The 14,121-nt window shown below is 42.7% G+C and overlaps 1 protein-coding gene across 1 annotated transcript; it reads left to right on the top strand.

Annotated features, from left to right (window-relative positions):
- Positions 1–12,393: 12,393 nt before the first annotated feature.
- Positions 12,394–12,930, top strand: LOC308298157 (signal peptidase complex catalytic subunit SEC11A-like; the record flags this gene model as incomplete). The annotated part of the gene is made up of 1 exon (XM_080741713.1): positions 12,394–12,930. The coding sequence occupies one exon, from the start codon at positions 12,394–12,396 to the stop codon at positions 12,928–12,930; it is 537 nt and encodes a 178-aa protein (XP_080597839.1).
- Positions 12,931–14,121: the final 1,191 nt, after the last annotated feature.

Below are 14,121 nucleotides of genomic sequence, written 5' to 3'. Positions count from 1 at the left end.
CAGAAGACATTGGATGAATGGAGGAGGCCAATACTGACTCCCTGGCGGCAACAGATTAAATTTGCCACTTGATAGAGCGAATATCCAGGAGACGCCAAAATGCCTGCAACGTTTTCCGGAGGATTTATATAGCTTTCAAATTCACTCTGTTAATCTTTTGATCTTTTTTGACAAAGGCTACTCGGGCTGTTTCTATATCTTTGACTGTCAGGCTGGGAAACCAGCAGATATAGGAAACGTTCAGAAGACTCGGGGTAGATTAGAGAAGAGGTGGAAAGAGCTCTAAAAAAAATCCTACTCAAAGTAAAAGTACATTACTTTAGTGCAGTGTTGTTTTTGACAGCAAATTTTGAGGACTTGGCGTAAAAAGTGCGTAAGCGACATTCTCAAATATTTTACAGGACAGCTTTCCATTGATTATAATACTTTACGGTAATTAAAAAACATTAAAAAAAATATTTTGAAATATATTCATTGAAGCCTAATCTGTATTAAAGGATAGATTGCTTAAACATATAGTTTTCAATTAAATAATTACAATCAATTGAAAGCTGTCCTGTAAGATTGAGAATGTCACTTACGCCCTTTTTGCTCCAAGCCCTCGATATAGTCTTTTGAATAAAATGTCATTTAGTTTGAGTCATAATTTAGTCACATGAAAAGTATTAGTTTTAGTCTAGTCGACTAAATATCATAAGATCTTAGGCGACTAAATCTACAGTTGATTTAGTCGACTAAAATGTATTTTGGCAGGCCTTGATGGCATCGCAATGATTGATTTTACACTTGGTTGTGTGCTGAAAATAGCAGATCTACAAGCTGTCTCTACAACAAGAGCTGTAGAGCTCTTGTTGTAGAGCTCGTTGTGAGCTTGTTATGTAGATCTTTCACAACTTTTCAAAAATAGCAGATCTACAAGCTCGCGAGTGCCGCGCTGTGAGCAGCTTGTAGATCTGCTATTTTTCAATAGTTAAAGTATACAATAATGAAGGCCCCTCCACCTTGGGCTGTAATAACTCAGTCCCCCCCCCCCTGTGACACTCCTTACTCCAAACATGGCATGCATATCTCTTAGGACCCCGAGAGAGGGCTATGGGCCAGGTGGGCAGTTGATAGGCTTGGGCGCATGTCGAAAGAAAATATTTATAAATCTGCAAACCCCCATATACTGATTACAGTCGCATTTTTCTTCTTATGGGTGATGAACATGACATCCTTTTTTTCTCTCCAGTTCTACTCTCTGACATACTAGATAAGGGATTCCAAAGTCTCCCTGGGTGACCAAAATAGGTGCAGATTTATGCACTAGCTCGCTTCTGAATGGCATTACCTTTTCTTCGAATTCTTTAATACCCCAAACTCCTACTGCCTAAAATAAAACTGGAGACACACACACGCAGCACAGAGACTTGTGAGTGAGCGTACCATAACCTAATTCTACTCTAAAGGCTCGTTCATACTCCGGAGAAGGTGAAGAGCATTCCACCGCGGAGTAGTTTTCTAACGTCACTCTCCCTCTGCTAACCTGGGGAGAGCCCTGAACTGAGCTCATGCTTTCTTTAGTGCATGAGGAGTGTTTAGGCCGCTTCTTTTCACCTGACAGGGGGAGAGCTAGCTTCCCCGGTTGGACGTAGCGCGTGGAAGGAACACGTTATTCCAACCAGTTCCTTTCCCCTCCATCAAGCGCCCCGGCTGGCCAGGGGGAGGCATATTATAGAGACCAGGATTGCTGCATGTTTTGTGTGAGGGTAACTACGCTAAGGGACACGGGGAGAACATGCAAACTCCACACAGAAAGGCCCTTTCGCCAACCCCACCTAGGGTGTGGGCGCTGATGACGTGGAGGAGAGAAAGAACACGCCCCCAGTGCCCAAAGCATCCTCTGGTGGGAATCAAACCCATGACTTTCTATCTATAAATATACAGTACAGGCTCAAATAGTGACTCTTAACTATTTTTGTCCCCGGACCCCACTCTGAGAACCAATGTGCTAGCCTATATATGGCTTTTTAGAAAATCGCATATGCACACCTCAGTGGTTGGAGACTGGTGCATAGGACAAAAAGTGCATAGAAATGTTAGTTAACTCACAATATATTGAACATTGAACATATTGCAAATATTATGTGTTTGGTATCATTTTTAAGGGGACACTGAGCTTTCATTCAAGCCGGCCTTTTTGTGAATATGTAGGCCTACTGTATATGTACAGTGGTCACTGGAGCTCTTCAAACCTTTAATAAAAATTGTCCCCCCCAATTAAACCATATATATTCTTTTAGTTCTGTGGCATCAAGAAGCATCAGAGACACAAAAAACAACAACTAGAATAATGATTCAGGAAATGTATAATTTACCTGCAGTATTTCATTCTGAGGTGGTAATCTGCAGGCTCATTTTAAACCAGCATGTTTTGAGAAATAGACAGGTCAATAGGCCTATATGAATACAATTGATTCTGGTGCCTTTAGTCATGCTTGAGAACATGCCTTTAGTAAATGCTTGAGAACATCCCAAAAATCCAGGAAAATATACAGTACTTACCAAAGGCATAATTTTCAAGATGGCACCCACGATGGCTGCCGGGAGCTTTAAATGGCTTGATTTGAACCCGAAATCAGAACTAACAATGCTTAACGTGTCCGTATGTCAGCCAACCAGAAACATGTTTCGAACGTCGTTGAAATGTATTTCGTCGTAGAGCCTGCCTGCTCTACTGTATCTGTAAATTTGCGCACACACACAGGCACGGACAAATGCCATATCCGTATCCGCTCTATACCGGATCTCCAACCTTTCGTGCAAAATAAATGCTTGCAATGGATTCAGAATCATGAAAACCCCCTAGATAGACCCCTCACATGCTCCTTAAAGAAGATTTTTGGGAGGTCTTTTTTTCCCTAGTATGGTAAGTGAATTAGAGCCACCAGATCCCAAGTGCTTGGATCCGTAATTTTTTTTAATTCGGCGCACAAAAATACCCCTAGGTGCAAATTTTCACGCTTTCTGCCGGAAGTGAACACATTAGCCTATTTTTGTTACATATTCTCCCACTATTGACAGACACGACTCGTCGGATTTTGACAGTTGCCTTCTCCTCCTCGTTCCGGTCCGTTCCGGCCAACTTTCACCCCAGTCTATTATGTGTGTGAATGAAAAAAAAAATCACACCCAATGTGAAGTGAGCGGTGGTCGTGCTTGCATAACGTCTTCAGACTAGGATTTGAGTCTAGGATGTACAGGGTATGCTACACACACACACACAAACGTTTTGCTATGGCAAAATGCTGAGAAAAAGGCTACAGACATACAACATATGACATCACTAGACAAACATGATGCTACGTACACACATTTTACTATGGTAAAACGCTGAGGGAAAAGGCTACAGACACACGCACAGCCACTTATAGGAGCGGTTTGCACCGCTCAATAAATAAACTGGGTCTAATAAAGGTGCATGTCCCATCTACCTGGATCTCTTCCATCATGGTAGTGATGTCAAATAGACCGTTTGTCAGCCTTCTGATTGGTCCCTGAGACTCCCTGACTGGCCAACCAGAAAAAAACATTCACTTTTTGCTATCGGGGGTGGAGTTTGTGCAGTGGAGAATGTTGCTTCAGCCTTTCAAAAACTGTCCGCAGTGCGCGACACGGAGATCGGCCGGTACGGTGATAGCGACGGCAAGCGTCAAGCGATCTCGCTCATCATAACGAATAAGCTTCAACAAACTAGTTCACATGTACCTTATCAATGGTCTAAGAGTCACGATTGGGTACATATAATTTAAATGGGCAGAATTACGAAAAGCCAGCCTATTATGTGAGGAGAAACATTCTCTCTGTCCTCTTCCTAGTACCCAAGATGCAATGCGCTTCTCTTTCTATCTCTGATCCAGAGGATTAAACTAATTAAAACATTTATTTTTCGGGGGAAAACTACTGTTTTGCTATGTAATTACTGTACCTTTTTCTTCCCTTTTTATTAATATCACGTAGATGTGTTTTTTGTGGTACTTTATATAGCTGTAATGAGGCTATGAAGGGAAAAAAATTCCCATCCACTACCACTATAAAAGAATCTGCAAAGAGGATTCTGTCCCACTGGGATTAAACAAATTAAAACATATATTTTCGGGTAAATCCCCTGTTTTGCAATGTAACTACTGTACCTTTGTCTTCCCTTTTTATTAATATCACCTAGGTGTTTTTCCTTTGGTACTTTATATAGCTGTAATGAGGCTATGAAGGGAAAAAAAATCCCATCCACTTCCACTATAAAAACAATCTGCCCAGGGTTAATGTCCCATCATAGTAACAGGGCAGAATGGGGCGGGATTTGCAAAAGGGTTTATTGATGACAGCACTCTTGCCCAAATATGGAGTTGCGGCATCCTGCGCACATCGGTGTTGTCAGGCATGTGACTGAGGTCAGACCAGAGCTCTGCTCAGCATCTATATAAGATTTGAAAATACGTTTGAAATCCACTTCATTCCACAGAGACCGGAGCATTCTTTTTTCTTTCTCAGTGTCGTGAAAGAAGGAGATAACAGGAAAACACATACGGAGTCAGAAAGAGGATAAATACCCAACAGAACCTGAAACTCTGTTCCTATAGCAGTCCATGTATAGATTCAGATTTGATGATGAACCGCCACTTCAGGAAGGAGTGTGGTCACAATCCTTCCAGACTATGTTCTGGTTCTACATGTTCCAGATCTATGTCGAGCCATGACGACCTCTGTTCCCAAATGCCCATAAATGGACAGATCCCCTCAGAATCGTGCCAGCAAATCACCAGCGTTGTAACCAGCCAGGAACATGGAGACACAGATGAACCAAAATCTTACAGTCATCAAAGATTCATCAAGACTTTCACTCAACCAGGAGAAGTGAAGACACATCAGCCGACTTATACAGGGAAGACAACTCACATCTGTAAACAGTGTGACAAGAGTTTCAGTCAGTTGGGTCACTTGAAGAGTCATCAGTGTATCCACACTGGAGAAAAACCTTTTCACTGTAAAGAGTGTGGCAAGAGTTTCACTCAATCGGGTACCCTGAAGAGACACCTTCGTATCCACACTGGAGAAAAACCTTTCTATTGCAAACAGTGTGACAAGGCTTTTAGTCAGTTGAATGATCTTAAGATTCACCAGCGTATCCACACTGGAGAAAAACCTTTTCACTGTAAAGAGTGTGACATGGTTTTTTGTCGGTTAGATGAACTTAAGATTCACCAGCGTGTCCACACTGGAGAAAAACCTTACCACTGTAAAGAGTGTGAAAAGCGTTTCAGTCAGTTAGGTGACCTGAAGATTCACCAGCGAATCCACACAGGAGAAAAACCTTTTCACTGTAAAGAGTGCGAAAAGAGTTTCAGTCAGTTGGGTAACCTGGAGAGTCACCAGCGTATACACACTGGAGAGAAACCTTTTCACTGTAAAGAGTGTGACAAGAGTTTCAGTCAGTTGGGTCACCTGAAGAGACATCTGTATATCCACACTGGAGAAAAACCTTTTCTCTGTAAAGAGTGTGACAAGGCTTTTTGTCAGTTAGATGATCTGAAGATTCACCAGCGTATCCACACAGGAGAAAAACCTTTTCACTGTAAAGAGTGTGACAAGAGTTTCAGTCGGTTAGGTAACCTGAAGAGACACCTGCATATCCACACTGGAGAAAAACATTTTCTCTGTAAACAGTGAGAACCACCATCTGCACAATAAAGGGGAAACAATAAAGTGGTCACACCGAAATATGGCTCTTATTAGTTCATTTCATTAAGGACCATAGTCATCAAAAGAAAAGTAAATCCAGCTATCCGATTAGCCAATATGTTTTTTTTTTTGTTTGTTTTTTTTAAGCAGAGACAGAATCTCTGTTGTAGTAGCTTCAGGGTGCTGGTTTACACTAGAGCCAACAATAAACTGATGGTGAGAAAACGCTAATGTTACTGTCGCCGAAGTAGTTACATTTTCGCTAGAAACAGGCTTTATCAAATATGAGTGACTGACTATCATACACCACACAGAGCCACCTCGCCGACAATATCGCAAAGACCGTTTGTTTATTTTTGGACCGCAATGCTTATATTAAACGATTTTAAGATGACTCAATGTTATTCTCCATAGAGAAATTACTTCATTGGAACCGGGGGATGAGCGAGTCACGTCATGACTTCGTTACTCTATAAAGAAGGTTACATGGCTGGGGGACGAGAGGGATCGAGTCTCTGCTGTTTTTATTCGTTAGTCCCCACACAGCCAAGGGAGAAAGGGCTTTAAAGAGGAAGACTCCAAGGTGCAGCCAGTTGTGGCTGGGCGTGGACGGAATCATGCAAGTAGAACGTAAGTGAGGAACAGGTCCAGAGGCTGGCCCCGCCAATCTGCCACACTGACTGTTCAATCAGCCACTCCAATCTCACTGGCACCTCACCCAACTCTCCACTCCATTCACACAGCATTCAGTCTCCATTCACCACCTTATAGGAACAGAAAAAGGAACAATATAATACATGCCACAATACATAACATATTCCAAATCATAAATACCAATTATAACCAAAAACTAATATGGCTGGCAGTAACAGTACTGTATATTGTACGTTTCTGTCGGCTGGCCCGTCCAAGCCCCCAGAACTACGGTAGAGCCTTGAAGCAGCCTTAGCCTAGTGGTCAAACCTGGGAGTGCAGTTAAACGCTACTGCACGTGCGCATGCTAACTGCTAAGGCTACTGTTTACCCTAGTGCGCCTGCTCAGTGCCTCGGCCAATCAAAGATTTGGCCTATAGACGCAGGCCAACCAATCAGCGTGCAATGTACAGTTAAGCCCTTTGCACACAGGACAGTTGCGTTTTTTTCGTTTGCGGCATGAATAAAACGCATTGGATTTGGTGTGCAAGGCTGTGCGGAATCGGCGCTGCGGATCCAAAAAGGAGTCATAAAAGGAGTGATGAGTTTTTTACCCCATGCGACAAGACGCACAAATCGAACTGGTTTCGATCGAGAAAAAAACGCACGGTGGCAGCCACTCGTCGCACGGCTAATTCGGAGCCGGTGTGCATGAGGTCATAGAGAATCATTGTTTTCTTTTCAAAAAATGATATTGTCCGTTTTGGCCTACTGTACTATTGTTCTTTAGATTAAATACAAAAACAAACTATCACACGGTACACAGACCTGCCTGTGCATGCTTGTTTGAGCTGCACACCCGCACATAATGTACGTACATGCGAGAATGAGTGCGCGCATATTGATCAAACACCATTCACATCGGCCGTTTCAGACGGGGGACTATTAACATATCAAAGATTAAAATAACGGCCGAGTGTTAACAGCGCGAATTAACATAGGAATCAGACTGGATGCGGTCTCTCCCGCAGTGCACTGGTTGGCTGTAAGCAGCGCTGAGTCTGTAAACCGCTACTCTTCCTCAAACTGGTTCAAAGGGTGGCCACAGTATTTTTGCGGCACACACTTGGGCCATATATGTCAAATCGACCGGCTTCAACGGGAATCCATTCCTTGCAAGAGATACGTTGTATAGTTTAATTTATTTGTGAATGAATTTTCTCAATTGACTTTAATTGAAAATGTAACTTCTTCCAAATATGGAGACGACTAAATTCAGTAACGTCTGACATCATAGACCACCTGAGACTGACACAATATATGTCCATATATGGGCATTCCAAGATATGGGCTTAATATTGATGACATCATGGATCTCCATATATGGTCTTAAAAGGGACATGGACGGAATGGTTAGCACCACTGACTTTAATTAAAATTTTAACTTTTCCCAAATATGGAGATTACTGACATCATAGATGTCTGACATCATAGATCACATGAGACTGACACAGTATGTTGTCCATATATGGGCATTCCAAGATTAATATTGATGACATCATGGATCTCCATATATGGGCATAAACGTGACAAGGACGGAATGGTTAACACCGCTCGAATAGGGACAAGGGCCGACAGATACAGAGATATTGCAAGTGTGACTCACCTCAAGGCAACCACACTTGCAATTTACAATTGCATCTTTCTAGTTGTGGGCTTGCTATATGTTATCTTCATTATTCTGGGTTCGCTGAAACCGAAAACACTGTTATCTTCATCTATCAAGTTCTCCTCAAAAATGACGTAATCTATCAGTCAAGTTCTCCTTAAAAAGTGACGTAATCTAACAGTCAGGTTCTCAAAAATGATGTAATACCGGAACATTACAAAGGCAGTGTATCAGTCAAGTTTTCCTCGACAGTACAAAGGCAGGGCCCTTAGCCAATGAGGATCAGCGTTCTTGGTGACATCACTTTAGCCAATGAGGGAGCAGCGAGCCCACACTGTTTCGTAGGAACAGTATTTCTAGTTTATCATTTTATCTTAACCTTACAGGACATTTATACATAGAGAATCTCTTTTCTCCAGTACAAGTTTTCAAGGCCATTTTCACAGCTTGGGGCCCAATTTATTTAATGAACTCCACAAAAATCGATGGGTTCTTACTTAGACAGTATTCTAACTCTTGCAGTACGTGAGTTATCTTTGGTCAACGAGAAGCTGCCAGTGTTGGAGTTTCAACTGTAACCACAAGATCTACATTCCAATAATAGATCTTGTGTTTTTACAGTAGCACATAACAAAACATCCTACAAGATCAATCAATATATCGTCGTTGTTGGGTGAAAACCTTGTACAAAACCGTTCGTTTTGCATTCATCATTTTAAAAATTATTTAAACCTAGCCCAGCCTCCCCTGACCCCTCTTTGTATTATTTACCTACTGTATTTTTGTATACTATATCTACTGCATAGTACTGTGTTCTATCCGTCTGTCATTCAATGTTATATGAGATACTTCAATGGTTTCCTGTGTAAATAAGCCAAGTGCTTTCCTAGGATCTCCTTTTAGTTGACCTTGTACCAGTGAACTGTACCGTCATGAAACTGTACTTTTTTCTATGCAAACTTCTAATAAAGTCTTCAATCAATCAATCAATCAATCAATAATGTTGCCCTAGTGTCGTATTAAAATCAGTGTCAAAATCACAACCTGGAGCTATATTTTCGAGTCCCCCTTAAGTTCTGTTCAGATTCACTACACCTTCGTTCTGTTCGGGTCATTTTGACCCGGGGGATATTTGGTTTAAAAAAAAACAACACTAATATACATTTTTACTTAACAAATCATCATGATACATTGACTTTGACTCAATACCAATCATTTCATATGATATATATGGTAAATGTTTGCATTTCTGCTTTGCTATATCACATTAAACACTGAAAGAGCTAGGCGTTTTTAATGATTTAACTGAAATTCATGTAAAAAAAACTACTTTATTTAATACTGGGCAATATTGCTCATGCTTATAGGACAAAATGAAAATCAGACAATATTTTTATGAACTTTTTTTTTTTTTTCAACATGCCCATTAATTGAATACTTGTGGTTCAAGAACAGGACATCAAGAGCTGAACACACGTGAACACACATGAACATCACATATGAATATACACTTGAACGTATACACTAGGACAGAGGTTTTCAAACACTTTGGTCTCAGGGAACCCCTGTAAACAACATTTTCATCCACAGCACCCCTGAATTACAGTGTTACTTTACAGCACCTTATGTTTATGTAAAATAATGTAAAATTTCCCCTAAGATACAGTACCGTCACAAGGAAAACTTCAGATACGTGAGGGGTGAGGGTGAGGGGTGAGGAGGGGAGGGGTGAAGAGGAGAGGGGGTGAAGGGTGTGGGGGGGGGGGGTGAGGGCGACAGGAGGAGGGAGGGGGGGAGGAGGTGACTGTGTGTCTGTGTTAGTATACAGTATACATGCTTTCTTTTATTTCTGTGCATCTGGAGTGGTGGGGGAGGGGGGTGGGAGGGAGGTGGGGGGGGTTGGGTTGGGGGGTTGGGAGGGGAGGGGGTAAGGGTGAGGTGAGGGGGGTTGGAGGGAAGAGGGGTGGAAGGGGTTAGGGGCTGATTGTGTATCTGTGTTTGTACATGATTCCTTGCATTTCTGTGCATCAGGGGGGGGGTTAAGTGTGGGGAGGGGGGGGGGGGGGGTGCGGAAGGGGGGGGGAGGGTTCGGAATGGGGCTTCAGAAGGGGGGTGTTAGAAGTGGGGGTGACTGTGTGTCTGTGTTTTGGCATAATACTGTGTATTTCTGTGCATCTGTGCTTCCGGGTCAAAATGACCCGAACAGCACTTAAGGTTCAAAAAATATGAGGGGGGTGTAGCATGGGTGTAGTGAAAAAATATTTTTTTTACATGTTCATCTCAGAAGAATCTTTAAGGCCAGTGAGTTTCAGGTGGAAACAATTTAAACTTCTCCCTTTTTTTCCCAAATGAAAATGTAAAACGGGTCAAAATGACCCGAACAGCACTTAAGGGTTATCTCTAAACGTCTTTGCCTTGTTTTACTATTTTGAAAACAAAGAAAAAAAACATTTTAAATTGTTCAAATAGCTGATCTACAAGCTCACAACATGTTGATGTAGCTATTTGAAACATTTAAAAATGGTAAAAAAAAAAAAGTTTGTGTACGGCCATAATGACGACCCCTGTTTAAACTATATCATCGTCACTGTCGGGAAGAAGCTTCACATCTGTACATTTTTTCGAAAAGTAAAGCCCTGCTTCATCATACAAGGCCGTTGCACAAAAGTAGTGAAAACAGCAGATCTACAAGCACACAACGCCTAGCACCGCAAGGCGTTGTGTGCTTGTAGATCTGCCATTTTCACTAGTTTAAATCATTTTAACAATGATAAATACAAAACAAACGGTTTTGGACATACACGGTTTCCATCCGACAACAACGTTATACTTTGTTGAAAGGGGTTCCCCAGGGGTCTAGCTTCGGGCCCTTCCTTTTTTTCCCCCTCTACACCCAATCTACTCGACGAAAATAGCTGATCTACAAGCTCACAACGCGTTGTAAAGGGCATACATCTTGTGATTATTTTTTACAATATGTCCACCTATTAAGACATGCCCATAGCAAGTTTTAAATGGCAACCACACTAACCAGTAAGACGCCTAAGGGCGAAAAGCGACCTCAGGTCGCGCCATCTGTCTTGTCCATCTGTCTTGTCCATCTGTCTTGGCCACATATGGATTCTGTTAGTGTGGTTCTCCTAACAGGGCATCATCTGGGATACAATCCCTTTTATGCCCATATATGGAGATCCCTAACAGATTCCCTTTTATGCCCATATATGGAGATTCCTGCTCTGAGTATCTGACATCACTAATCCCTTGTATGCCCATATATGGAGATCCCTAACAGAATCCCTTTATGGCCATTTATGGAGATTCCTGCTCTGAGTATCTGACATCACTGTGATGTCACGTGTTTATGCCTATATATGGAGATCCCTGATCTGAGTATCTGACATCACTGTGATGTCACCTGTGATGTCACAAAGTGATGTGTCAGGGGAATCACAGTGTCAGGCGTTACACATATACACATAGCCTATAAATACACTCAAGCTGTGACGGTTCTCATAGTAAACTTGTTCCCTACAGTCGCAAATAGGCTGTAATACTTTGTTTGATGTGTGGGCACTGGTATTCAGACTGCACTCTATTTTTAGAGTGTGCTGGTATTTAGACGGTACTAAACCGTGCCGTGCCATGCCTTGCCTTGCTATTCTATTTGAAGAGTTATTTTCTAATTTTCCTCATGTTCTGTGCTGATTGTCATGATGTTACTGTATGTCCTTTCAAATGGACCTGACAATTCTCGAAAGATGCAATTGGGAATTGCAAGTGTGGTTGCAAGTCACACTCACACAATGGGCTCTATTTTGATTGATCTTAAGTACCAGCTCTTATGCCCTAACTTGAAGGCCTGTCCATACTGTCTCCGACCACCCGACATTTCGTCGGAAAGGTCCAATACAAAATGAAAAGCATTACCCCGAATTAGAGTTCGTAACGCTGCACGTCGGAAAATCAGAACTCTCAGATGAAATATTCGGTAGTCGGAGACAGTATGGACAGGCCTTTAAGTTAAGGCATAAGAGCGTACTTAAGACAATCAAAATAGAGCCCAATATCTCTTTATCTGTCAGTCCTCCCTATTCAAGCGGTGCTAACCAATCCGTCCCTTGACCCTGTTATGCCCATATATGAAGATCCATGATGTCATCCATATCTTGGAATGCCCATATATATCACGTGGTCTATGATGTCAGACATCTATGATGTCAGTCAAACAGTGCCCTTCAGCCAATCACAATGCCAGGTCAGAACTAACTCTGATGTCACACCGCCAATATAAGCTTGTGCAGGCTCAACATGCCCAACATATTCGAACGCCTTTGCGTGAATTTCACCGGAATTCTTATAGAGCGGTCGTCACAATGTTGTCTTTTCTCGACGACGTGAGTCAAATGAGCAAGCGGCAGCTCTATGCCCAGTTTCTGAACTTAGCTATGACCGTGCTTTCAGTGATGATGTTCTGGAAGGGACTGGTGCTCGTGACGGGCAGTGAGGGCCCTTTGGTCGTGGTTATCAGCGGGAGCATGGAGCCGGCGTTCCGGGCGGGAGACGTCCTGTTTGTGACCAACAGGCCGGAGGACCCCATTCGCGTCGGAGAGATCGTCATCTTCAAGGTAGAAGGCAAAGACATGCCCATAGTGCACCGAGTGGTGAAGGTTCACGAGAAGGAGAACGGAGACGTCAAGTTCTTGACCAAAGGGGACAACAATCCAGTGGACGACATAGGGCTGTACAAGCCAGGGCAACGCTGGCTGGAGAAGAAAGACGTGGTGGGGAGAGCCCGGGGATTTGTGCCATACGTTGGGATGGTTACTTGTTCACTTATACGTGACTACCCCGGGAGCTTTTATGCTGTTATCTTTGTGGTGGCTCTTTACGCATTGGTCCGCCGGGAGTGAGGTGTATACCAAGTCACACAGGGACCTCACTCGGGTCAGGACACAGGTGTATGATCAGTGATGTCCAGGAAACCACAATCCATGCCTTAAACCCACTTACTTTTCACCCTGGCATCCTACTAAGACCCTGTTTATAGGCTATAAACAGGAAGTGGGTGAATAAGCAGTATTATGTATTCAAATGTTGTCATAGGCCTACCACAGAATAATATATGTAATTATAAATCACCCAAAAAAAGAGTTGAGTATATAAACCAGTAAGACACACTAAGGGCGAGAAGCGACCTCGCCCTAGAGGGCGAGTGCTGGCGCTTTGGCATGGGATCAACTTTGACCAAATAAATGCACAGACCTGGTTGGTTGTTTAAGTTGGCCAAAATGTGTCCATATTTTCCCAAATATGGAGATGACTGACGTCTGACATCATAGATGTTTGACGTCATAGACCACATGAGACTGACACTATATGCCCATATATGGGTATTCCCAGATATGGGATATATTGATGACATCAGAGATATCCATATATGGGCATAAAAGGGACAAGGACGTGTATTAATGAAATCAGGGATCTATCTCCCCGACACATAAAGCTGAGCCTATTCCACGCCACTGTCAGACATCGGGAGCTCCCGGCCAGCAGGCTGATCCTGTGGGAACCAACGCCAACGCGCGGGCATCGATCGCGAGGACGTTCCGCGTTAACGTATGTGGACGTCCTGAAGAAGGATGCGGGAGCTGAAAGCTCTTCGGAGCTGGCCGGGTGTATGGAGAACCGGAAAGATTGGAGACTCCGATGGAAGCTCGTCTGAGGACGACCGAGAGAGGGGAATCTGATGTCATCAAGACCAGTGTTGATTTCGTCGACTAAAACTATGACGAAAAATGTTTGTTGACTGTGTTTTTTTCACTGATGAAAACTAAATAGAAACTAAACAAAAACGCAGCTGTGGTGACTAAAACTAAGACTAAATATATTGACAATTTCGTCAACAAAATAAAAACTAGACTAAAACGTTAGGGAGGGACTAGTGGAGAAGAGAGTATTTTTATGTTTGGTTGCTCTCAGGTGTCGCGTGCTGAAAATAGCTTGTAGATCTGCTATTTTCAGCACACAACAAAGTGTAAAATCAGTCATTACGATGCCATCAAGGCCTGCCAAAATACATTTTAGTCGACTAAATCAACTGT

Source organism: Nannobrachium achirus (genome assembly GCF_963921795.1).
Source record: "Nannobrachium achirus genome assembly, chromosome: 14".
Taxonomy (NCBI): Eukaryota; Metazoa; Chordata; class Actinopteri; order Myctophiformes; family Myctophidae; genus Nannobrachium; species Nannobrachium achirus.
The sequence above is the reverse complement of the archived record's forward strand: the minus strand, read 5'-3'. Positions and strand labels throughout refer to the sequence as shown.